The 27405-nt window shown below is 41.9% G+C and overlaps 2 protein-coding genes across 5 annotated transcripts in view; one reads left to right on the plus strand and one right to left on the minus strand.

The window, feature by feature from the left end:
* acot11a (acyl-CoA thioesterase 11a) overlaps positions 1-2563 on the plus strand; it is a 33787-nt gene extending 31224 nt beyond the window's left edge. For all 3 annotated transcript variants that reach the window (XM_084369232.1, XM_084369233.1, XM_084369234.1), the window contains 3 exons: positions 1400-1567; positions 1660-1786; positions 1864-2563. In XM_084369232.1, coding sequence (XP_084225358.1) covers positions 1400-1567; positions 1660-1786; positions 1864-2103 — 535 coding nt within the window. In that variant the 3' untranslated portion in view covers positions 2104-2563. The remainder of the gene's footprint in view (positions 1-1399; positions 1568-1659; positions 1787-1863) is intronic.
* Positions 2564-4665: 2102 nt separating this feature from the next.
* On the minus strand, positions 4666-27405 carry fam151a (family with sequence similarity 151 member A). 2 transcript variants are annotated; one of them, XM_084369925.1, is made up of 14 exons: positions 27293-27405; positions 23161-23244; positions 22795-22961; positions 14823-14972; positions 13916-14065; positions 13633-13795; positions 12961-13018; positions 11627-11716; positions 8731-8807; positions 8418-8554; positions 7295-7465; positions 6833-6936; positions 6119-6298; positions 4666-5027 (listed from the first exon to the last, which is right to left on the minus strand). In XM_084369925.1, exons 1-14 carry the CDS (start codon positions 27394-27396, stop codon positions 4722-4724), a joined length of 1941 nt encoding a protein of 646 aa, XP_084226051.1. In that variant the 5' UTR covers positions 27397-27405; the 3' UTR covers positions 4666-4721. The 2 variants fall into 2 exon arrangements, with proteins under 2 accessions (XP_084226051.1, XP_084226052.1); XM_084369926.1 differs by lacking the exons at positions 22795-22961; positions 23161-23244; positions 27293-27405 and adding an exon at positions 19842-20257.

Genomic DNA, 27405 nt, shown 5'->3' on the forward strand with positions numbered 1-27405 from the left:
CAACATTTGTTCTGCATGTGCGGCTGAAACACGAAATCTTTCCAAGGATTTAGGTGCTTCACCTGCATACAGGTGGAGAAATGCCCAGACTGCTTGTAGTTCATCTCTGGTTTCCTTATCATGATTTACACAAAAATGGTTAATGATTGACAGTAACCGTCAGGCTGCTGATTGTTTATCTATAAACATGGTGTGTTCACACATTCAGTCAGAAACAGTTGTTCAGAAATTCACAGTTCCAGTTTCAGAGCGCTCAGTTTCCTCTGGATGGAAGATATTTAAATAAATACAAATAAAACGATTATAATTTCATTGCACAACTAGGAATAATCAGATCATAAATAAACTTATAAAGAAAAAGTAAATTGAACAAAATTAAAATGTAAAATTATCTGAAGATGTCAATTAAAAAAGTAAAATTTAAAATGGGAAGCTTTTGTTCAAAAGAAACTGTACATGGTGATGGAAATAAAACAAGGGGAACATGACATCAGAATCAGAATGGGGAATAGGTTATGTAGTTCAGATTAAATGATCTTTGTCAATTAAATTAAGGGTCAATAATCAGTAGATCTCAGCAGTTTGTATTTTTAAGGTAACAGCTGTCTTCATAATTAGTAAAATCAATTAAAAAGAAATCTATGAATGGAACCACTCAGCTCATTCATGTCCACTTAAATCAGATCTGTTCTTTGATATGATATGACACATAATAATAACAATGTAATAGGAATATAAAGAAATACGCAAATACAATATAATAAAAAAAAATTCAATATGATAAATAATATGAATAATATCAACAGTAATCATCATGATTATAAACAGATTAATCATCAGTATTCAGTGAAAATGACGGGGCGGTGAGGGACCTGGAGATCCTCTGCTGTAAGTGAAGACATGATGCTCAGTACATTATTCACTGGACTCATACATGTCAGTATTTCACTACATATATGATATTATATGAGTCTGGGCAGACTTGGATGTAGACTGATAGAGGCAGACATAATGTTATTATCCCCAGAGCAGCTGGTGACAGGCGGCACCAGAGAGGAGAAGGTGTTCAGGACACCCAGAGAGGTTTGAGTTGAACTTCTGTCATTTTGAAGAGCACTCTGCATTTGTTCTCAAAGAAAGGTCCTTTCAGAACCTGCAGTCATCATCTCCTCCTACTGATGATATAAAGTCAGGTGAAGTCTTGTAGTCCACAAAACATTTCTGGAGCTTCACAGTAAAACAGAGTTACAGCATTCTGCTAAGCAACTGAAGTAGCTGGAGACTTGATTTAAAACGGAAAAACAACCAAAGAAACATGAGATGACTGTGTACAGGGTGTACAGTCAATATTCCTTCAGTTAATTTCAGTGCTCTTGCTCTGTGTCCTTTCCTGAATCAGGAAATGCAAGCTGATTCACCGCGTGGACGCTGATGACTTCCTGTATCGTGTGGTGACTCCATCAGTGCGTCACGGTGGAGTCAGTTCCCCGACCTCAGCCAAGGAGGGACAAGGGATCCTCCAGGACTTCATCTTGTTGGCTTCCAAGAGGAGACCGTGTGGCAGCGGGTCAGTACAATGACGGGCCGGATGGTCTCAGTAACAGTTGACACACCTCCGTCCTTCAGGGTTTACTGTCCCCTCTTGTCTTTCCTTCACAGAGACCCGTATGTGATCGCTCTGCGCTCAGTGTCCCTGCCCACTCACCCTCCCACTGAGGAGTATAATAGAGGAGAGGTTCTGTGTGCTGGATTCACCATCCTGGAGACCAAGAACAACATGTCACTGGTGAGAAAGACAACAGTTTGAGTTGTGTGTATTTACATATAATCTGAACAAACTTTAATTCTGGACCTTTTTTTCAGATCAGTTACTATAACCAGGCATCTCCAGAGGTTCTCCCCTACATCTCCAACGACATCGCCGGTCTCTCCTCCTCCTTCTACCACACCTTCTGCTCCTGCAGACAATACCTGACCAGGAACAGACTGCAGTCCGCCTCCGAGGAGCAAACCTGCCGACACCAGGCGACAGATACAGATGGTCTCACCTCTGCCAACGAAGCTGACAGGCTGTCGGTGGCTCTCTGCAGCACCCAGCTGTAGACAGTCAGTGTGCTGTCCAGGCCAGTTTACATCACTGAGTGTACAAGCTGCTCTTTATACAGCCAGGTACAGTTAATACAGTCAGAGCAGCTCACACTGATCAAGATGATAATTGCATTAAAACATTATTAACAGCATGTTAGAAAAGACAATCTGATAAACGGGTCAAAGTTTTCAAGTAAAGAAAAAAACCTGTATGCTGTATTTCAGAATAAAGGCTCATTCAATATTAATTATCATGTTTGGACACAAGTAGAGCATTGAACTGTGTCACCAGCGGCCAGTTAATGAGATTTTTGTATGTTGTGAATGTATTCAAGTGTTTACAGAGAGGTGAGAAACCCTAACATTAAGTGGTGAGAGAATCGTCTGACTGCAGTCAGCATGAGGTACTAAAAATAAGAAACAGTGAGGCTTTATCCATCCTGTCATATGATTAATAAAATGTTTTACAAGAATACGTTGGCTCTCTGTCATTCCATCAGAAGTCACTGGAAAACTTCACAACAAAAGACTAAGCTTCTGGTCGTCCTCTGGCTGAATCTTCAACCGCTCCACTTGACAGAATCTGTGAAGTTCAACTAAATTTGTTGTCTTCCTGGCACAGACTTGTTTCTTCAGCACAGTCCACATGTTCTGATGGGGTTCAAGTCAGGACTTTGGGAAGGTCATTCAAACACCTCAATTCTGGTCTGATTGATCCGTTCATTTACCACCTCTGATGTATGTTTGGATCATTGTCCTGCTGGAACACCCAACTGCACCCAAGAGCCAATCTGCTGCTGATGATTTTAGGTTTTCCTGAAGAATTTGGAGATAATCCTCCTTCTTCATTATTCCATTTACTTTCTGTAGAGCAGCAGATTCACTGGCAGCAGAACTGCCCCACAGCAGAACTCTACCAGCCCCATGTAGGTTTGGTGTTCTTGGGGTTAAAGGCCTCACCTTCTCTCCTCCAAACATATTGATGCTCATTGTGGTCAAACAACAAGAACCAACAAGAAGCAAGAGCTTCTCTCTAACACAGCAGCCTCTCAGCTCATGTTGATGTAAAACACACCTGACTGCTGACACTGACACCTGTCTTCCAGCAGCTTCTAATTCATGCAGACTTGCTTTTTGGTGGTTTTTGTTGAGTCTGGACCATCCTGACCAGTTTTCTCTCAGCAGGTGATAGTTTGTGTTTTTTTCTTATTTCCTCTCCTCCACAATAAACCCAGCATGCAGACAAATTAAGATAATCCTTTATTAGTCCCACAATGGTGAAATTTGCAAAACTACAGCAGCAAAGGGGACCAGAAATATAAAGAGCATCAATTTAAAAACAGTAATAAGTAGAAAATATATATATAAAAAAAGTAAGTAAAAAGTAAGTAAAATAAGGCAGTAAGAACAATATCCACAGTGTAGATAATTGTAGTATAAATATTACTGGATAAATATTCTTACTGTCCTCCACAACATCTCTCCACAACAGTGTCCTGCTCTGAAGTCCAGTCTGTGTTGTTGAGCCTTCACTGCTTCACTGGCTGTAGACGTCTCATTGTCAGCAGGTGTGTGTGTTGAGTTTTACTCAGAATCTTCAGTAAATGAGATGGTGTGTAAGAGAAACTCCCTGTTGAAGTGTGAGTAGTTTATTCTGTGAAGAATCAGACTCAGTGTGATGAATCAGATCTTTAACAGATGCAACATGAAGAGAAGACACAAACTTTCACCAGTCTTCACTTGCATACCATCAGGTAGACAACAGAACAGGTTACACACCTCATGATGAGGCTTACTAAATCAGTCACACGTTCCAATACTGATCCTGTCTTCTTGAGTACAATGGCCCTTTAATATTATTATATTTAATATAGAGAGTATACCACTCTCCCTCATCCTGTGTTCAGCTCTTTGGCTCGTAGCCGACCTGATCTGCTGCACATACACATCATCTACGACAGCCTGCCTGGTTTAAAAAGCTAGTTGTGTTCAGGCGACACAGAAACAGCGTTACTTATTTTAGTAACTGTAATGCCATTTCAAATTGTAATCCCTTGTTTACTGTTACTTGTTACTGGGGAAACTAATAATACTAGAATAACGATTTACTTCGTAAAGCATCACTGCCCAGCACTGACGATGGGTGACTGATTATTGGCCTGGTCAGTTATCTGATGTGATACTCAATACTTTCTGATTATTAGAATCCAAATAAACTGATGAAAAAATGCTCTAACGCAGCAAAGAAACCAGTGATTACAGTTATCTGATAAATGTAGTGGAGTGGAAGTGTACAGCAGTAGACTTGTGTTTACTGTCACTGAGAGAAGCAGGTTACAGGACAGTATCCTGCATTTTATTTCATTTCAGTGTGACACATGACCACTGAGGTGCTCTTCAAGGCATGTTTTCCCACAATCCACCACTGTACACACAGATACATCAGGGATGAGCCAATATAAGCTGATATCATCAGTCAGGCTCTGATGGATTATAACTCTGGATTATATATCTGATGGATTGTGATTGGTGTCCCTGAACGTTACATGTTTATTCACATTAAATAAAGAGAAACTGTTCGCTGCAAACTTCCATTTTATTTTTGGTCTGGTCACATCCGTCCTCAGTTAGGACTAATCAGAGGTCACATACAGGTTGGTGTTTGTTCTCTCGGTGCGCTCAGCCATGAGTCTTTTGAAAGCTGTAAAAGCTCCAGCGCTGTGTCTTGTGTCCTCCTCCACTAGGAGGTCGTATCTGTCCATCAGTCCCATCAGAGGGTTCACCGCCTCTTGTCCTTCTGGCAGCGATGCTGTGTTTAGATGTAAAGCCACCCTTTGTGACAGACCTGTCACTGTCGCTGGGGTCACAGGAGGCCAGTTCTGCTCCGTCAGGACGAGAGTGATGTGAGGGAACAGCCTCTCTACTGCAGACACAAACTCCTGAAAGAGAGGAGAGGGCATTACAACACCACTGTATGAAGTGGAACATGAGCAAATGTACAAGCATCTCAAAAATGTTCCTTACTCCAGTACTGTAACAAGGCGACACTACTGTTTGCATCCTTTTTAATTTCTCAACAGTGAGGTGTTCGTCAGCCTGCAGCGTCCAGGTCTCATATGATGGAAGGCACTACTGTGTTTCTGTAAGTTTGACTTCCTTAACTGTGAACATGTTTCTGCTGTGCAGTTTCATATTTTCTTATGTACAGTGACCCGAAGTGCAAATCACAAGGGCAAATATAAAACACAACAAATCAGAAAACGTAACAGCAGAGAAAACAGAACAAAATAACTGAAATCTCATTATCAAAAGAGGAAAGACGACAACTCGCAACAACAAACAGAAAAACACAAAGAAAACACAACAGCTAACAACAAAAGAGACAACGGGTTCATTTACACATGACATGCTTTGTGTCCACATAGTGGACATATTATTGGTTATTATTATTATTATGATATAGGCGCTGTTGGAACAGCATTTTTCTCTGCAGTCATGTCCAAAAGATATGAATGCACCTTCTGAAATCATTTGCTGAGACTCTTTTTTGTGTGAAATCAGGGGCTGGTGGGGTTAGATCCATACTGATGTGATGATGGTCAGAGATTAAAGTGGGCAGGACATCAGGACCAACAGCTGTGAAGAGCTGATATCCATCACCATGTTGGTGCTGGTCCTGGAACACCATCATTAATGTTGCTCCATCATTGAAATGGACAAATCATGTTTTTGTAATGTCATAGTAATCCTTTCAAACACAAAGGGGAACATTTTAAGCCAAACCTTCATTTCTTAAAACTAATCAAGTATTTTTTTTATTTATGTATTTGGTCCTGGAACAACAGTGTTTGGACACTTGTTAGCTGTGATGTAATTCATCTATGAGTCATAGTGAACATGGATTTGTAACGTCAGATCAGAGAAACCTAACTGGTGCAGTGTGTTCATTAAACCTGCTGCATGGTTCAGAAGATGCTCAGATAGCACAGCTTTACACAGAACATGAACATTGTGTAGGCAGGAAACATACATCTGTGCTGCCTGTGCTCTGTGAGCCCTCCATGCTGATCCACACAGGCCTGTACAGCTCCTCTCTGCTGTAGGCCGAGTGCAGCAGTCTAAGAGAAGCTTCCAGAAGCTGCCGAGTGTGAATCCTCAGGTGAATACCCCAGAGGACGTCAGCTCTCTGCCCCAGCACCTGCAGGACCTCCTGCAAACACATGCACACAGAAGGCCTCTTTATGCACATGCACATGCACAGTGTGTTGTGTTGTGTTAAAGCCACGATAAAGATTTACAAGAGCTGCACAAAAGTACCAGAAGAAAGAAATGCAAACACTGACACCAGCTTAGTTTTCGCTTGGGATTTAAATCTGGAGAACTCAACTCGACATGTGGACCAGAGTGTTCAGCTGATCCTTTGACTGGCTGTTTGAATGCTGACCTCTAAAATCTCCTGTACAAATATTTGAGGCAGTTGTAGATCTAAAATAGAGCATTATTTCACCAGCATTGTGGCCAATATCCTGGTTCAGATAGATTCAGAAACATTTTAGGTGGATAGTTTTGGAGCAGAGCAGCCACTCGATTTTTCTTTTTTTTGGAAATTTAAGCCAAAGACTATCTACACTTGTCTGAGTGAAGGAGAGAACTGTCAGTCATTAGCCCAACTCAAATGTCTCAATCTAACTACATTATAGACAGAGATGGGTTTCCTCTGCTCTTCCTCTGCTCATTGATATACCTGCAGTGTCAGGGCCTCGGAGCTTTGTCCAGAACCCTCCACCACAGGGACTCCAGGCTGGCTGCTGTCAGAGGCCACGCGAACCACCAACATACCAGAACCATCTAGACAAACACAACACAGAGGTTATAACCAGGAGAGTGAACAAAAGATGTCTCGACACACTGAAGCAGTGAAAACTAAAGTTAATGCTGTCACAATTAAACATGTGACATTAAACATTAATATTAAATTCATCGTGGTGTCATCTAAATCAGGTTAGCAAAAGAATATCAGGGTAAGTAAAGAAAACAGAAGTGAGAGTATTCCTTTCTTGACATTTTGTGAGTTTATTTTGTTCATTCATTAAAATGAAAGCCAAGAGATCTTGTAAAACATAGTGAGGTCTTGAGCTACAGACTGGTGTTAAGAGACAGGACTGGCCTGTCTGAAGAAGCTGTGTTAATAACCAGGTGTTCATACCTGACAGCTGAGCCAACAGGGAGGAGCGCTCAGTGACTGTAGACCAGTGGACCACCAGGCTGCTGTGCTGTGTGACTGTGGACCGGTGGTTGGTGTGTGAGTGGTGAACTGGACAGAGGAAGTCCATCAGGTCTCCTCCAGGATAGAATCTTCTCAGACGGCCCTGCTGACCTGTGAACGCATCAAACAGCAGGTCTAATCTAATCTTTGTCACCTCATCATATTTATATTGACTGATATGAACTGTATGAGTTCAAAGTGTTCCTCTTTATGAGCACTGAAATGTTATCAGGTCTTCAGTCAACACATTCAAATAAGAAGAAGTGTTCAATATTCAAAAAGATCTGGACAAAGTTATTTTTGCAAACGTCAAGTCGTCAAGAGGACAGAGATAAAAAGATTCTGATAAAAGAGGAGACTCCAGTGAACACCTGCACAGGTTCATGGCAGAGTGTTCAGCACATCTTCTGTGGTAGATCCCAACACAAAACACTCAACAGAATCATTTGTATAATTTTTCCATCTAATTTTACTACATGTGTTCAATGTAAAGTTTAACATTTCATGTAAAGTTTTTCTATCATGTTGGATCAATGCCAATAAATTAAATAACTTTGATTAATATAAATTAAAACAGCCTGAAACATAATGTAGTGATACACTGGCTGAGCTGCAGCTGTTCAGTGCTCATACAGGATTCACTCTTTTTATTTTTTATTAAAATAATGAAGCATTTACACAATTTTTATTCAAACTTAATTGTTCACCGTTGTGACGGCCCTACACAGCAGTGTGGCTCACTGCCGCCTCTCCAGAGGTCAGCCATGTCTGTTATTGTTAGCTTAGCTTCAGTTTAGGCTCAAATGTAGTTTTAGTCATTTTTAAAAAAATCTTTTGCAACAGGTATTCATTCATGCTACATTGTAAATGCTTGTTTATTTAAATGTATTGTTTTTTAGTTTTTAGTCTACATTGTTGTAAGAAAAAACATAATAAATATAAATTAGATAAAGCAGACGGTCCAACACAAGATACACAGGTCATTTATGGTTCTGAGAAGAAGAAGAAGAGTTTTTCACTTTGTCTTGATGGCTCATATTTGTACTAACAGCTTCTTTCTTACTTGTAGCCTGTTTGAACTGCGACAGCGTGGGTTCGTATATGTCGTAGTAGACTCGGGCAGGGTGACTGTTGTCTCGGATGAAGAGCAGATCGCTGACGGTCGGGTGAACTGAACCCTGCCACAGTGTCAGACTGAACCTGGAAACCAAATCACAACCAGAACTGTCTCAATGACACAACGTGCAACATCACCTGCACCATGCATTTACAAATGATTATGGGTGTGATGACAGACTGAGGGGCGGGGCCTTATTATTAATAAATGATTCAATTAACATCATTCCCATTATAGACATGGAAGTTGTCTCTGTTACCGTGACGACTGGCTGAGGAGCCAGCTGATGTGCTGCCAGCCACTGCGAGCCAACAGGGCGTGAAGTGGAAGTGTCACCTACAGAGACAGATTATTCTTAATTATTATTATAAAACTATCACTTCAGCTGCTACACAGATTATTGTCACATCACTGTCATACCTCATTTACCTACTTGAATTTACCTACATTTTTTTCTGTGAGTTCTGACTTTAAACTTGACATTTTTTATACTGGCTCTAATCCTCTGACAAAGAAAGCGAGCACGTTCTTCTTTAAGTGTTATAAAGCTTCTGTCTGTCTGTCTGACACTGCATCTCAGACACTGGTGTGATTTTTGTCTTTGGAGATTCCTGTCAGCATCTGTCACTGTACAAACAGCGCCCTCCTTCTGTTTGCTGCTGTAAAGTCATTCAGCAGATTTCCTGCTAAAGTAGATCCACAAAATTAAATGTAGCATGGTACAGTAATTATACCAAACACAGACCTGCATCAGTGACATGACAGGCTCGGTCACAGCAGCATTTAAACAGTGAAATCTTGACTCGTCAACAATTTGAATTTAATGTCAACCAATCTGCTCACTAAAGTCTCTGAACAAGCCTTTTTGCCATTTCTGCTGACCTTCATCAGCAAAAATGGGGGAAGTACCAGAAGTAGACAAGTTTACTGCCATACTGCCACCTACATATCCACACGTTTGAATACAAGCTGTTCAAGAAGTGAATGACTTTCTCCCTCTACCTTAACTCACCTTTACTTAAGTTTCTTTTCACACAAATTTATAGGAAATTGTGAAGAACCTTTGCTGTTGTCAGCTGCTCCTGTAGCTTCAACTGAATGTGAAATACACAAGACTTCACTTCATGATGACTTCCTGTGTGACACATACACTGAACATCAACCGTGTCTACGCCCACCTGGACAAGCCGGGGAGCACTGTGAGGGTCACGTTCTTTGACTTCTCCAGTGCTTTCAATACCATCAGGCCTGCTCTACTGGGTGACAAGCTGACGGCGATGCTGGTGGATTACCTCACTGGCCCACCACAGTATGTGCGCTTGCGGCACTGTGTGTCAGATGCAGTGGTCAGCAACACCGGGGCCCCACAAGGGACTGTCCTCTCTCCTTTCCTCTTCACCCTTTACACCACGGACTTCAGCTACCAGACAGAGTCGTGCCATCTTCAGAAGGTTTCTGATGACTCTGCTGTCGTTGGATGTATCAGCAAGGGTGATGAGGCTGAATACAGGGCTGTGGTGGATAACTTCGTCACATGGTGTGAGCTGAACCACCTGCAGCTCAACACAACAAAGACCAAAGAGCTGGTGGTGGATCTGAGGAGAACCAGGACACCAGTGACCCCAGTTTCCATCCTGGGGCATAACGTGGACATCGTTGAACACTACAAATATCAGGGGTGTTCATCGACAATAAACTGGACTAGACTAAGAACACTGAAGTCCTCTACAAGAAGGGACAGAGCTGCCTCTATTTTCTGAGGAGGCTCCGCTCCTTTAACATCTGCTGGACTATGCTGAGGATGTTTTATGAGTCTGTGGTGGCCAGTGCTATTCTGTTTGCTGTTGTGTGCTGGGGCAGCAGACTGAGAGTAGCAGACGCCAACAGACTCAACAAGCTGATCAGGAAGGCCAGTGACATTGTGGGGGTGAAGCTGGACACTTTGACAGCAGTGTCTGACAGGAGGACGCTGTCGAAGTTGCGGGCGAAACTGCAGTATGACTTTCACTCTCTCCACAACGCTCTGGTCAGACAGAGAAGCACCTTCAGCGAGAGACTAATTGCTCCAAAATGCACCACTGAGCGCCACAGGAAGTCATTCCTACCTGTGGCCATTAAACTTTACAACTCCGCCCTCTGATGTTTGGACTCAAATGGCTATATATATTTATATATGTATATATATGTACATCTGCCATACCATATATATATTTATATTGCACTGTATATTTGTAAATACTTGGAGTGGTCATTGAACAGTTAAGTTTGTCTATTTTATTTTATTTTATTTTCTATTTTATTTATCCTATTTTATTACTTTATTTTATTGTCTACATTACTATGTTATCTATATCTTTGTCTCTTGTTTCCATTCAGGCTATATTTCTATTTCTACTTTGCACGGAGCATCTGTAACAAAAACAATTTCCCCCCGGGGATTAATAAAGTATTCTGATTCTGATTCTGATTCTGATCATGAGGGCTGAATGCAGCCCTTCGTTCTGTCTGTTGCTGAGCACAAAATACTCTGATTTCATTATAAAGACGTAACCTCAGACTGTTTGAGCAGAGGGCATTCCTCTGAGATTAAAAAGGTGCATTGTTTTTTCCTCTACTTATTAAAACAATGTTACTTTTAAATTGTAAAAAAAATGAATAAACAAAGCGGAGAAAAAACTCCAGAGAGCATTGAGTTGTGCAGGTCAGACACTGAGTGTAAATCCAGCCTTTAACACTTCACTGACATTCAGATCAAACATGTTTCCCTCATGTAACCTGTAACCTTTGATGGATTGTGTAGATAGAACAGTAACATTAGCACATTACACAGCACTTCATCATCAATGTTACGGATGGTTATGTTTTTTCTCGATTCCTCCATTGTTAATTCAGATTATTTGTTTTCTAACAGGTCGGACAGCAGCAACAATCTGATGTTAATATCATCATTGATATAAAGGATCTTCATCACAGAGCAGCTGATACAAATACTTGAATTAACTGTGGTAGCTGATAGTTAGTGACGATGTTAGGTTGCCCTGCAGGAAGCCGCTACATCACCAGTCTTAGTAAATCTCACTGTGCTTGCTTTGGATCAGACCAGGGTCGAAGACTTATTCATTGCATAATAACAAGCCTGTCTTTTAAAATCTTACCTTTTGCGGGACATCTTTGATCATATCATACATTTCTTCAACCATTTGCCTGGTGTAGGTTTGAATTAAAATAGGAGGAAGGTAGGCTACCTGTCAGAAATAGATTAATGTTAGCTGTCAATCACAATCAGTCATCATCATCAACAGGACAGCCGACAGTCCCCTGAGGCTGTAATGCTCATGTTACATTCAAGAAACTTTGTTACATGCATGTCTGGAAAATGGAGAAACCACTTCATTAGATTCTCGTCATGGCGTGTATGGAGAGACTGGCTGGTTTAGTGCACAGAGCAATTAATCCTCTCGTTAGCATTAAAACTCTTAAAAGATAGAATATAACTTCAATCAGCTTATTACTCACAGTAATGGGACCATGCATGAACACACTTATTAAACATTTAAGGGCTCAATTGTTAAAGGTTGATGTTACATGAACCAATCAGAGCACAGAATCAAATGTGATCACACAGCGCAGCCTGATGACCCAGACAAGAGCTGTGAGCTGATGAAGAAATACTTTGAAGCCACTTACTAGTAGTCACATTTCCATTATGTGCATTTCATTATTATTGCTGTAATACCTCTTAATGTACTTTCATTCCTGTCAACCATCTATTATAATTGTATACATTGTGATCTCGTTGATCTGCTCTGTACATGCGACATCTATTGCACGTCTGTCCGTCCTGGGAGAGGGATCCCTCCTCTGTGGCTCCTCCTGAGGTTTCTTCCGCATTTTTTTTCCCTGTTAAAAGGGCTTTTTTTTGGGGCAAGTTTTTCCTCACTCGAATCGAGGGTCGAAGGACAGAGGGTGTCGTCTCTGTACAGATTGTAAAGCCCTCTGAGGCAAACTGTGATTTGTGAATTTGGGCTATACAAATAAAATTTGATTTGATTTGATTTGAAGTGTTAAAGTTATTGTATGGTGGATATTTGTTGGCCTGAGACCAAAATACACAAAGTTCATTTTTGAGGTAAAACAACTTTTTTTAATTTTCAACAAATTACATGACAATTACGCCAAATTGATTTGAAAAGATGTTATTTACACCCCTTTTTAGCTGAAAACTTCACTGTAGCTGCTAAGCTAAATGCGTTAGCGTACACCCCACTTCAAAAACAAATGAAAAAGAATAAATATGAGGTGTTAAATGTTGCCTATAATAAGTTTAAAAAAAATTCTGCCAATGGAACAAGTCAGAATCCACTTATTAAGACTCCTGAAACAGGATGTGATGGAGACAGTCTGACTGAAATGGTTCTTGTACTCGGTAAGATTTTGGGTTTTTGCAGTGATATTATAAAGTAACTCCTAATCAGTCAACATTTAATACCTTCCATCCAAGAGACAAAGTCACATCTGGAAAGCTCTCCTGGACCAACTGCAGAAATCTGGAGAAGGAGAAAGTAGGGAAAGAGGAGAGACATTGATAGTATTGTGAATTAATGATAATGTAATACTCAGTTTGTGTTGTTTTCCTTCTGTATACACTACAATTCTAGTCTACCTTATTAGTACCATCATTCATACCATCTACAGAGCATCAATGATATCAGTCAAGTGAGACGTCTGCACAGAGTCCAAAGATACTAAAAGACAACACCCACCCAGCCACAGTCTGTTCACCCTGCTGCCATCTGACAACAGATACAGACATACCTGCTGCTGTACCACCAGTCTACAGAGCAGCTTCACTCCTCAGACTGAGAGACTCCTGAAGTTTATTCCAGAGTTTAATTTAATGACTTGATTATTATTTATTTATCTATCAGTCTGTGTAGTACTGTAGTAGTTTTAGTGTGTAAGGGAATTGCAAGCAGAAATTTCATCATACAGTCTTGTATTGCATAATGAAATTATTCTTGAATCTACTCTAAGTCCATCATTGTTGAGGGAGTGTTTCTAATTTGGCCATGTGGCAATAATAGTAATACGTGTACGATTCCAGCTTGTGATTATCAGGGAACTGATGGACAAAAGACATGAAAAACACGGCTTTTATTACCTGGTTCCATTGACTGGAGGCAGGAAGTCAGGTACGTTGGGACCGAGGATGATGTCTGCATTGAGCCAAACAGGCCTGTTTATTCCTCTGCTGCTGTTCTTCTCACTGAGCAGAACTAATGATTGATTGACTGATTCCAGAGACTTAAAATCCAACTTTATTCCTGCAGGGAGACACAGAGCGTTACAACCTGTGCTTTGCTTCATGGGACTGTTGAATGGACACAGACACAGACAGACATAAAGACATAGAAAGCTATCGGATCTCTTCTACTCTATGGCACCTTTTCTTGAGGCCAGCACAGCGTCCAGCCATTGGTCCAGAGTGTTGTCACTGTAGACGTCAGGAGGGTGGGCCATGATTGGGATCGGCTTTACATTGGCTGTTCCATAACCCTCCAGAGTGACATCAGCCTCCAGAATCATGACATCGCCTGTGAGCATTTAAGGAGGAGGTACAGTTTTTTCAAATCATTTATTTAATGGAGCATAATGCTGCTAAACAGAACAGAAGGCAAACCTCATAGTTATAGGCAGTGATGGAATGTAACTAAGTACATTTACTCACTGTACTTATGTACAATTGTGTACCTCACCCATGTTTACCCACTTAGTCCTTATATCCACACTACTGATGATTATTTAACAGAAATGCCATTGTTTTAATATGCTACTGATAAGCACCAATACTCATCCCTACAATACTGATACATCCAGTCACTGAATGTCACTAAGTACATTTACTCAAATACTGTATTTATATACAATTTTGAGGTATTTATATACAATTTTGAGGTACATGTCCAGGCTCTGCACAGAGCCTGGTCACATTTTGAATGAATATAGGTTGATAGTGTGTTGGCTCAGGTCCTGAACACAGCTGCTGCTTCTGTTTCTGCTGTAACTCTCAGTTAGTTGTTGTGAGTGTGCAGGTCGGTGACATTCAGCCCCTCGGCCCTCATACACACTGAATGACAGGACGATACTGTACGTGTGCAGCTTGTTACATAGACGTCACATAATGTAACTTGTTGTTCATACAGAGCTGTTCAGCTATGTTAATGAGAAGATGCCAACCTTTATTCAAAACATGACATACATTAAAAAAATCCACCAAACTACAGTCAGCAGAGCTCCAGGGACAGATAAGAGTACAGTTGTGTCTGTGTGTGCAGGTGTGAGTGAGTTTACTTGTGAGAGCTTTACTCATTTCCTCCTTGCTATTGGCTCTGTGGAACCAGGTCGCCAACAGACCGTCACGTTCGCTGATATCGCCTGACTGCATGAGGTAGTCCAGCATGTCTCCACCAGTAGGAAATGAGGGATCAGGATCTGAGGAACCTGATTGGATAACAAGGCAAAACAAGGCACATATGCAAGTATAAGTGTGTAAAAAACATTAAAATCATGCACAGATCATCTCACTTTGTTTTTTTACAAACAGTACATTTCAGTAATCAGTAATTATCTGTTTTATCTGAGAAGTATTTACTTCTCCCCTAATAACTTGCACCCTCTTTCTGTTGTGGTTTTATGTAATTATATTTTTGTATGTTTTGTTGAATCGAGCAGTTCTTTAAATGCTCCCTGCTAAATATCCAGGAGGAACCTGACCTCAGTGTGAGTGACCTCGGCTACAACACCCTGAATGATTAATCAGTCTCAGCCACCGTTATCAAGTCTTATCATACTGAAAGTACAAGTGCATGCAGTAAAACAATGATTCAACCTCTTCTCCCTATTTTACAACTGTCAGTCGATTAATACATGCATGTTTGTGTGATTACGTAACAGCTGTTTAAGCAAATGTGACCTCAATGACTCCCATTTAACACATTGAACACATCAAAGAGCCACAGAGGTCTAAATGTCATCAAGTCCACTTTCCTGCTTTGTTTTTCTAGTTCTACATTTGAATGCTCCGGTTCATTTTAAGCCTTCAAACTAGTATCTAGTCTAAACTGTAAATCATAACTACCACATTTTTATTTAAGGTCTTTATTTCTGTGACATTTCATGATGCATTCACACTGATCAGTTTTATGGTCTGTCTTGATTTGCACTGAAACTAAATGTCACTCCTAGAACTTGTAGCCCATCACCAAACCCTAAACTCACAAAAAGGCAGGCAGGTAACGGCAGATTGATCCTTTAATCTAGACTGGGTCCACACCACATCTCTGAGAAGGGAGTTTACTCCCATTGTCCACACAAATCCCTGTTTCTCCAGCCCTGCTAGTTTAACCATCTCGGCTGCCAAAAAGTCTATTTGTTTAAGATACAGACACTCATTTCTACTAGCGGTCAACCGATTGTCAGCCTGGCATACTTTGTGTCAGGACATACTAACCCTGCGTTCCAATAGCCATACTAGTACTATAGTATTTAGAATGCCAGAAAAATATTTATTATGTCCCAATACGAAGTATGTGAAATGCACTGCAGTATGCCAAAAATCCCAGGATGTCCGACTACATACAGTCACATTTGCAGAATGCAGCCAGCGTGATTCTCTGGCTATTCTGACCCACAATCCTCTGCACAGCTGAAGATACGTCACATACATCACGGTGTGTCATGCAGATGTACACAAATCTGAGAGAGCACAAACATCTGACAACTCACTGACAGATGACAGCTGATTGACAGACTGACAGGCACCACAATGACAGATAACAGTTAGTTACCTTTACTTTGTACTCCAATACTTCACATTAAGGAAAGGATACCAACAGACAGAGGAACAAGAGGGTCAAAGTTCACAAGGCACTGCCATGATGAAGTGCCCCAAGTATGTCCAAACTGTATGTGTTCTGCATGCAACAGTATGTACTTTGTCAGGGCAGCTGCAGTACTTACTAAAAGTACAAAGAACAAGTATGTGACTCGGAGCGCACCCTTTATCTTTTATCTGGCATCCTAATAGTATGTTAGGACCAGGGTAGAACCAGGGTAGGGCCAAGGTGGACCAGGGTAGGACCAGGGTGGACCAGAGTAGGACCAGGCTAGGACGAGGATTGACCCATAGACATATATACATAGACGCCGCATGACGTGCTGGAACGTAACCCAGCGTCGCCGCCATATTGGATGGGTCTCCTCACTCTCGGCTAGCACCAGAGTCAATCGGAGTAAACGGAGAGCGAGCAACTATACCGGTATTTTGAGATTGAACAATAATTTTGGTTATTTTACCATTTATAACATTTTGTCATCGTAACTAAAGTCACTGACGTGTAACGTTATTACAGCAGGAACTGATACTCTCTCTCATTGTCTCTTGCTGTTTTGTTTTGTTTTTTCTTCACATTTTGAAGGTTTCCCAGTGATACAGGCTTGAGGAGGCAATGTGAAGTTGCTATAAAACGCGAGGATTTTGTTGCGACTGAGTCGTCAAAGCTCTGTAGTGAGCACTTCAAGCCTGATGATTTTGACAGGACGCGTCAGATCGTCAGGCTTAGAGATGGTGCGACCCCATCTGTCTTCAACTTCCCATCTCATCTTCTCAGAGTAGGTGTATTTTTACTCTACATGCTAACAGAGATGTCTATGAATCATATGTAAAACAAAAGTTACTGTCACACTTTGCTAAACATGGTTGTTTGTTTTTTTTTACCGTTAAATTCTAAGTATTTTTGATGAAGTTGTTTTTAAGTATTACGTTTCTTATATTTTAGCCTGTAGTGACAAGGAGCACAAAAACTTCAAGGAAAGCTGAAGAGAGCCTACCAGTAGACCTTTCTTTCTTTTTCACTCTCTGAAATCAACGTGTGTGTGTGTGTGAGAGAGAGAGAGAGAGAGAGAGAGAGGGAGAGAGAGAGAGACAGACAGATAGAGAAATAAATTCAAATGAACAATCAAACTTGTTTCTTTATTAAAATATAAAATGAATTAATTTATACATTTTTTCAATATGCCATACCATATGTCTTTGTTAAAGAGCATAATACAAAGTCTTTCAGCACGAAAGCATGTATTTTTAATGTGTGACAGCGTCCTGTATCATAACTGAATCTCTGAAATCTCTGAACCGTGTGAAAATCGTGTAAAAAATCATGGAGTTGTGATTAATTTAGTCGGGGTTTACACCTTCCTCAGTAGAAGTAAATACACTGGGGTCGCATTGGGGACCCAGCCAAGATGGCGGCCGCGCTGATACGTCCGCTCCAATAGGCAGCGTCAGTCAACGAGGCGTCTACGTAGCCTATATATGTCTATGGCAGTGGCGGCTGCTGGTCTTTCAAGGAGGGGAAGCTCATTTTTTTTTTTTTTCATTTTCCGGTCGACAACATTCATATTATCTGCCATGATGTGCAGTTTGCTAATGCTAGCAGCTGGAGCTGCTGCGCCAGGCTACTGTGAAGTGTGACCGTCTGTGAGTGTGAGTGTGAGTGACGGGGGGAGAAGCTCCGCAGCTGCCGCTGCTCGTTGGGGAAAGAAACCGCAGAGTGACAGAACAGAGTCGCCAAACACAAAGCTAGTCGTTTTTAACAAAGACACAATCGCTGGGGATCGGTAAAGTCTCCGGATCAGTTCAGAACAACAGAATGAAAAACTTGGAAAATGCTCCAGTGGATGTTTATTCTTCAAGATCGCTGATTCGCTCATTAAGCTGTCAATCAAAAAAGGATTCCGCCTCAGACAGCTCATCCAATCATCATGCAGAAGCCGAGCGTCCGGGCCAGCCCACTGCCCCATATGCTGCCTTCATGTGCTATGGTATAGATGGTATTTTCCACTTGTGATCTGGTATTTACCAGTGCGTTGTGTTCATGTGCTTTTGTTGTTGTACAGAGAAAATAAGCTCCTATTGACATCTGCTAGCATCTGCTCTGGGGAGGTAAAACCAAACCATAACGGTATTTTAAAAACTGACACCGAGTGTTAACGCATCATATTACAATTGTCAATAGAGCAACACTTTATAGGCTCCAAAAACTATCCACTAACAGTAGCAAAACACGTTTAGTAGTGTACATTGCGAACCATTCACAAATCTTTCGTTGCTCGCCGCCATGTTGAAAAGGTGACAGGTTATCTCATCTCGGCAACTCGGGCATCAAAAAATTCTACGAGTTGCCCAGTGGAAAATACCACATGAGAGGGTGTTCATGTGCACTTTTCACGTCGTCTTTTGGTATTTACCATAAATACCATAGCACATGAAGGCAGCAATAGACCCCCAGAGACGCTGAGCGTCCGATGGGCGGGACAAAGCCCAGCATTTATCCAATGAGCGTCTAGTTTCGCTGCAGTGGAACAACCCGTTCTACGCTTCCCCACTGAAGTCAGTAGAAGCTGAGCATCCGACTGTGTAAAGCGCTGTGGCGCTGCGGGGATGAATGAGAAGGAAGTTGCGCTGGTTACCTGTGATAAGTAGCTGATTCTGAACAAAAGATGAAGGCTTTCTAGCGCGTATTTAGTCAATGAAATGTACACACAGCAGTACATATTTCACCACTTTTTTGTCTTTTTTTTGGGGTGACATTTTAGGGGAAGCTGAGCTTCCCTTGCAGTCTTAGAGCAATCGTCTCTGGTCTATGGATGGACCATGGTAAGATGACGACTGCAACCAGACTGGAACGTAGGGAGGGGCTCACTTAATGTCCCGCCCACAACACACTCTGATTGGTTACAAGCCACATGCGTAATAGCCAATCAACAGTGAAGGATTAGTGCCAGTGACAGTCCGAGAAACATGGCGGAGACAGGAGGAAATCTCCGGTGAGCCCAACGAAGGTAAACCAGCAGGTATCTGTGAAGTTACAGAACATCAGTCCTCCACACGGACGGTACAGAACCACCACAGTCCATCATCTATCTCTGTTCCAACAAGCCTGACCCGTCCCCCCGTCACACTGATATAGTCCCGACAGCTCACTGTGTTGTTCCACTAGTGCTAATGTTAGCCTGTTAGCTAACACAACCACAGAACAGGGTTTCTGTGGACACACAGCTAATGTTCCGGCACTGAGTACTGTTGGATCAGAACAACTTATTGAAGCTTACTCACTGTACGTAAACGTGATGAGTGTGTTTTACAGGCTGTATGTAACGTTAGCCGATAGTCACGTGAGCTAATGTTGAGTGTGTCTGTGCTAATGTGACAGTTAGCGAACATCAACTACTTGACTGACAGGTGCATTATTAATTATTAAACCAGCTGACTGACTGAACAATGAAGACTTTAACGTGATGTCACACACTTACCAGGGCCGCTCATACTGTATGTCTGTCTGTCTGTCTGTCACAGTCCTGAGGATGTGTGTGTGTATGTGTCTGTCTGTTACTGCTCAGACAGGTCTGTGTTAATCCAGTCAGTCAGCAGCAGCTCACAGACGCACTACACAACACTTAGTACTTTTACTCAAGTACAGTTTTGAGGTACTTTACTTTGAGTATTCCATTTTCTGCTACTCTGTACTTGTTTTTGCTACACAATGGAGGCGAAATATTGTTCTTTTTACTTCATTAAATGTATTTGATAACTTTAGCTACTAGTAACTTTGCTGATTCAGATTAATATAGAATCAAATTCAACCAATAAATTGATGTACGGTTATAGATTAAGTTATCCAGCAGTATAAAAGAAGTTAATATGAGCTGCTGCAACATTAAAGTGATGAGCACATTAATTCATTAGTAATTATAATTCAGTAGTTTAATATTTTATTATGAAATGCACTTTTTTTATATATAAAACTAAGAACGTTCTATTTTAATCAAACATTTGAAATTGAAAAGTTTTTTCAGCTAATCTTTGTGTTGAAGTTTGTTTTACCTCAAATTCTAAATTTGACACAAACATTTCTCCTCATGTCCCCTCACGTCGCCTCACGTTGCCTCATGTCGCCTCACGTTGCCACATGTTGCCTCATGTCCCCTCACGTCGCCTCACGTTGCCTCACGTCCCCTCACGTCGCCTCACGTCCCCTCACGTCGCCTCACGTCGCCTCACGTTGCCTCATGTCCCCTCACGTCGCCTCACGTCGCCTCACGTTGCCTCACGTCGCCTCACGTCGCCTCACGTTGCCTCACGTCGCCTCACGTCGCCTCACGTTGCCTCATGTCCCCTCACGTCGCCTCACGTTGCCTCATGTCCCTTCACGTCGCCTCACGTTGCCTCATGTCGCCTCACGTTGCCTCATGTCGCCACATGTTGCCTCATGTCCCCTCACGTCGCCACACGTTGCCTCACGTCGCCACACGTTGCCTCATGTCGCCACATGTTGCCTCATGTCCCCTCACGTCGCCACACGTTGCCTCACGTCGCCTCATGTCCCCTCACGTCGCCACACGTTGCCTCACGTCGCCTCATGTCGCCACACGTTGCCTCTTGTCGCCTCTTGTCGCCTCACGTTGCCTCGTGTCCCTTCACGTCGCCTCTCGTTGCCTCACGTCCCCTCACGTCGCTTCACGTAGCCTCACGTCCCCTCACGTCGCCTCTCGTAGCCTCACGTAGCCTCACGTAGCCTCATGTCGCCTCTCGTTGCCTCATGTTGCCTCATGACGCCTCACGTCGCCTCATGTTGCCTGTGTCTCAGCTAACAGGCCAGCTGGTTCCTACGTTCTGTGCCTGCTTCAGAGTCTACATACCACCAGGGGGCTGTAGTCAAACAACAAACTGTTCTTATAAAGCAGCGTTTGCCATCATTTTCACACCACTTTCACTAATATAACTACTTCTTATTGAGAATATGTCTGATATAAAGGTGCTAATGGCACTGGTGAAGAGGCTGAGAAGAAAGGAGAAGTGACTGGCTCAAGAGGCTTTGCCTTTCTTTTTCCATTTATCTTCTTGTGCATGGATTTGCTCGATCAGACTTCTCTCAGCGATGGGCTCTGCCACCAAACAATGTGCTGCCAGCAAGGGCTGACTTGTGCCAACAGTGCAGGAGATACCATGAAAACTAGAGCCACAGACGCTCACCGTTGAAACTATACAGTCTGTGGTTGCAGAAACACCAAGCCCCTCAGGATGAGCACCAGGTTTTGAAGCCAACATAGACCGTGTAATTACATCGTCATCAAGTTGAACCCTTTAGCTTCCTGTGCCGCTGAGCAGCTTTCATAGGAATGAAAAGGCTCCGCCTCTGACGCTGTGTCCAGGTTCCCCTCATTAGTAGGGCCGGGACTTTAACGCGTTAATTAAGATTAATTAATTACACAAAAATTAACGCGTTAAAAAAATTTACGCATTTTAATCGCACTTATTTTTGCACCGCGGAACGTTTCTCACTGGATGAGTTTCAGGCGGACCGATTATACTGGAGCACCAACTAGCGTTCATGACTTCAGACAACAACAAACCACAGTGAACATGAATGAAGAAGCTGATGAGACCGCTTTGGTTGGCCCCGTGGATGAGAAATTTTGTTATAAAAAATGAACGGATGGAAGCATCGATAAGAGCATGGTTGTGTGCAAGCTATGCAACAAGGAATTCGCATATCACCGCACATCAAGCCTCAAGTCTCACCTCAATGTCATTATTCAATGGTATACTAAAAATCCATGTGAAAAAAATTACTTCTCACTGTTCTCAGGTCAAATATTTATATGAGATTAAAATGCGATTAATTTCGATTAATTAATTACAAAGCCTCTAATTAATTAGATTAATTTTTTTAATCGAGTCCCAGCCCTACTCATTAGATTAATGTGTAACACATTCAGCAGTGCCTGTTCAGGTCTCTGGGAGCTGACCAATCAGAGCAGATGGGGCTTATGGGAGGGGGGCCTTAAAGAGATAGGCACTAAGATAAAGCATTAAGACAGAGGGTGAATAGAGGTGCTGCCGCAAATGACAGTATGACATTAAAGCATGTAAACATTTTCTAATCTGGGCCCTTTAAATGAAATATAATCAGTATTACCTTCAGTGGTAGAATATATACATGAAACCTCTTTTTACAAATAACTGTTTGTCTTGCTCAGACAGACCATATTATTACCTCTAGTACGACATCATTATGTGTCTGAACCAGGTACCACAGACTGAATGTAGAGCATACATTTTCTTCGAGCATACTACATGCTGGGATTGATGACATTAACATCTGTTTGCTGACGCCTTATGTCTGATATTTCATTCTGATTAAAAGGGCAAAATCAATCAAGCACTCAATGGAATCATAGATGGCAAAGATCTTTAAGAATGTACCTGACTTTTTAGTGAGCATCACAGCCGTGACAGTAATACTGACGATCAACAGGACAAGTCCAACAGCTACAGATATCTTTATCAGCTGTTTTTTTGTTAGACAGCCCAGATAAAGGCCTGCTTGTCTCTTTTGTCCTGAACCATTAATGTAAGACTGTGGCCCCGTCCTGGAGGAAGACAGCAAAACATAGAAGAGTAGATAACACATTTATCTATATACTGCAGCATTATCAGGTGTGATTTGCTCAAGGACACAAATCACACCACAATTTTAAAAAACAAATGATTTTCTACTCACCTGTGTCCCTCACCTGTGTGTACAGCTTGAAAGATATGTAAAAATATATTAATGTGTCTGTCACCGACCTGTTTTGTCTTTCTTCTGTGCATCCGTCATTCCTTTCCCCTCTCTGACTATCCTCTTTTTCATCCATCCTCTCCTGCCTGGTCCTTAGGACTCAAATATGAAGTCTTTGTAAAGAGCTGCAGACCAGCACATGACTGAGAGACAGATAGGCAGGCAGAAAGGTCTTTCCTGCACGTCATTTATGAGTCTTATCTAAAGAGCAGAGATCATAGCAATGTGATAAGGTGCACATGTTCTCTTCAGTCTCTATTCTACTCTCTCAGCCCTAATGACTCAGGTAGCAGGACAAACTGTGTCCTTTCGCCTTCAATGTCCCCTCAGTTAACAAAGACATTTTTAAAGTTTTTCACTTTTTAATGTGAACAAAATCAATCCTTATATAGGGCAGTGATTGGCCCTCTAATGGTTCACAAGATCAATCTGAAGGTCATTAAAGAACAGGAAATATATGCTATACAAAAATGTATAATTTTGTATGACTTACCTCAGATGAGCTCATACAATACAGAATTGTTAATAATACTAACAAAAAGTCTTTTGGGGGGCATTTATGTAGTAAAGACATCACAGGAGTTGGTTGATGGAGAAGGGGAATGACATACAACAGAGGTCCAGGGCTCTGAATTAGATATGGGACGTTGCCATCACTGTATATACTGGAAGTTTCTTAACAAGTAGGCCACCATCCCCAAACATTTTACATTCAGGGTCTCAATGAAAACTGCTGAAACAAGGTTACAAGGTTGTCATTTTTTAAAACACAAGGGTTTAAAAAACGAAACGTGTTTGAGTCCTTTGTCTGAGGAGAGAAAGCTGCTCTGTAGTCTGGTGGTACAGCAGCAGGTACTTCTGTATCTGGGTTTTTCGCTAGCTCACGAAATGTCGCAAACCTACTTTTTCGAACTCCTCCCAGGCAATTTCACCAATTTCCACAAAACTTTGCACACAGCATGAGTCCACACAAAACCCTTGTGTTTTGTGTGGACCCTCCTGACAAAAAGTTATTAAAAGAATTTTGATATTCCAAAGGATACTCAACTTATTAAATAACAACTTCCTGCAGATTTCGCTCCAAACAGGAAGTGTTGAATATCTCCACATTGGTTTGTCCCAATGACATCAAACTCAGGATACCACTTCCGCATGAGCCCCTAATGCTCTGTGCTAAATTTTGGCTGACGACCACTAGGTGGCGCTCTTTAAATTGAAGTAATTTAAATCTCCACATCGGTTGGTTGGATTAATTCAAAACTTGGTACACTCATTGCCAGTGCCCTCCTGAGGATAGCTGACAAAGGTGTTACCGATCCACCACTAGGTGGTGCTCTGGCGGCAGTTTCATTTTATATTTGGCACTGTGCCCACACTATAACACCTATGGATATGAAACTGATTGGGGTGGTATAGACTGGCCCCTGTAACTCACACACCAAAAATGACCAGCAGGTGGCGCTATTATAAACACAAAACCTAATAACTCCCACATAATATGGCGCACATTGTTAAATCTTATATCTATGTGTTCCCTGCATTCAGCTGAATTGTGTGATGTAGGTCACGTCCACTTTCGCGCTAAATTTCCATTCACATATTTGCCAAATGTCGCAAACCTACTTTTTCAAACTCCTCCTAGGCAATTTATCCCATTTTGACCAAACTTTGCACAGACCATCTATGGACCCTCCTGACAAAAAGTTATTAAAAGAATTGTGATAGTCCAAAGAACGCCCAAAATATAAAACAACAATTTCCTGCACATTGTGCTCAAACACACAGTCTTGCCTATCTTGATGAAATACAGTCCAATTAACACTAAACTTTTTGTAATTGTGTTCCATGGCCCACTGACCGTTTGTGCAAAATTTGGTGCAAATCGGCCAATAGATGGCGCTTTTATTGCTAAATGATGAAACAACAGCTTGAGTGCCTTCACTTTTGATTCCTCAACGGAAGTTGTTGCATAAACAAGCCCCAACAGCAGCATGCCTCGACAGCAGCATGCCCCGACAGGAGCATACCCTGCGAGGGCCCGTTCATCACTGCTTGCAGTTTTAATTTTTAATTGTGTTCCATGGCCCGATGACGGTTTGTGAAAAATTTGGTACAAATCGGCCGATAGGGGGCGCTTTTATTGCTAATTGACTAAAGAACAGCTTGCCTGCCTTCACTTTTGATTCCTCAGCGGAAGTTGTTGCATGAACAAGCCCTGCTGTCGGCAGCAGCATGCCCCAACAGCAGCACACCCCGACGCACGTGGACTGCGAGGGCCTGTTCACCGCTGCTTGCAGCTTTAATTTTTTTTAAATCAGTTTTTGCACTCCATCAACACGTGATTAGGTGTCTTTTTCATCACCTGACAACGTCACAACTTCGTCACGGACATCATGCTCATCAGACCGCTGCTTCGCCAGCTGACCGAGAGGAATGCACCAAGTCGACGTCAATCTCGTAGCCGTTAACGTGAGCCGAGCCGCGGCTCTAGAAGCTCAGCCAGCTGCTGCAGCGGCTAGTAGCTGTTAGCTGTTAGCACGTCGTCCCCTGCAGCGTCAGAGCTCCGGACTTCTGGGAGCCGAGCTGCTTTCACCAGATGTGAAAATGACCCAGCGTTTCATTTTTCAGCTCATACAGTTGGCGTTTACACACGTTTGTTTTCTCTGGTCCAAACAGTAGATTACAGAGTATCTTTGGTAGATCCGTGATTGTCACGTTTCCATGACGACTGACCGGAAACAGACGCGTGGTCATGGTTACGTGACTCCAGATTGTAAAAACCTCTGAGGAAAAAAAATAACAATCTCTGGAGACACCAGGCAGTTGGTTTTTAGTTTTTAGTGCAGACAGTTGATATTATTTATCTAAATAGTATTTTTAACATTGATCTTAAGCCTTATGGAATCACTCCTTCTAAATTCTACTACTCCATTAATGAATCTGTTACCTATAGGGCCCTGCCATCAGTCAATGGTCAGGGTCAGGCCCCTGACACAAAAAAACACGCTTGGGCACCGGTGGGCCGCTGGTGGGCCACCCTACCACCGGGCTTAGCAAGTTTTCTGGGGGAAACCCTGCACATTCTCATTGTGGTGACTATTCAATAAAAAACAAAACTTGTCACCCGATGGTGGTTTGGGATGGTTCTTGACTCGATTCCAGAGTGATTAAAAAAGAAAGGTTGCAAAGGTGATCTCTTTGGGTGAGGTTCCCGTTTATTTCAACAAAAAGATAAGGTAAGTTGACAAAACAAAAGGTTTTCTAGTACTTCTCTGGCTGTCGTGTAAAAACTGTGTTTTGCCCACCACCACTCCACTCAAACTAATCAGCTCTCCTGATCTTAAGCAGCTGGGGCAGCTGCTGGGGTGAAAGAAAGCAACTGAAACAATACTGCACCCTTGTGGAAAAGTAAATACCTACACAACATAAAAAATGGCTCCTACACTCATTGTTTTTTCTATGCATTTTTACAGTAGTGTGCACAAGCTCTACTTGCTGGACTTCTTGTTGTACACCTTAGAGTACCTGGCCTAAGAGAAAGGAATGTCATCCTCTCTGCAAAAAATTATAATAATTACAGAAAACTGGATAAGGATGGAGAACTCAATGTGTTTACAGGACATAAAGTTACATCTAAATGTGTTTATGGGGCATAAAAATGTTATTGATTTGCTCAAAGACAATACAGGACTGTTGCTATGTAAAAAAAAATTAAGTCGGGTTAGGTGGGTGATGGGAAGCTTATGTGATGGTGGCAAGCGATTATTTATAGGGATTGTCAGGTGCATTCTGTGTTTCCCACATTCTGCTGTGGTCAGCTGACAGTCAGATCATGAACTGAAAAGCAAAGTCTATTTTCTTTTAAAAAATGTCTTACCAATATGCAATAGTCTCAAGCAGTAGGCCAACATGTGACTGCTAGGACCAGTACTTGAAGCATTTTCCTGGTGCAGCTAAAGAAATGATGTAATTCCTTTTCCTATTGTATCCCTGCTAAGGAGCACATTCATGCACATAAAGCAAACCAACTTGATATGAAAGAAGGACACATGCATACATGAAATGTTTCCATCAAAGACACATATTACATGAATAACAGTGGTTTGATCCATGTTGCTATCAGCATCAAGTTACACTCACCTGTCAGAGAGAGACTCTGCAGAAATAGTGGAAACATCAGGGCATGGTTCTGCTCTGAACTGACGCTTCAAGGCTGGAAGTTGATGCGTCCCTCTCATAACCATAGGACACAG

This window comes from Pagrus pagrus, assembly GCF_965226575.1.
Source record: "Pagrus pagrus genome assembly, chromosome: 12".
Lineage (NCBI taxonomy): Eukaryota > Metazoa > Chordata > Actinopteri > Spariformes > Sparidae > Pagrus > Pagrus pagrus.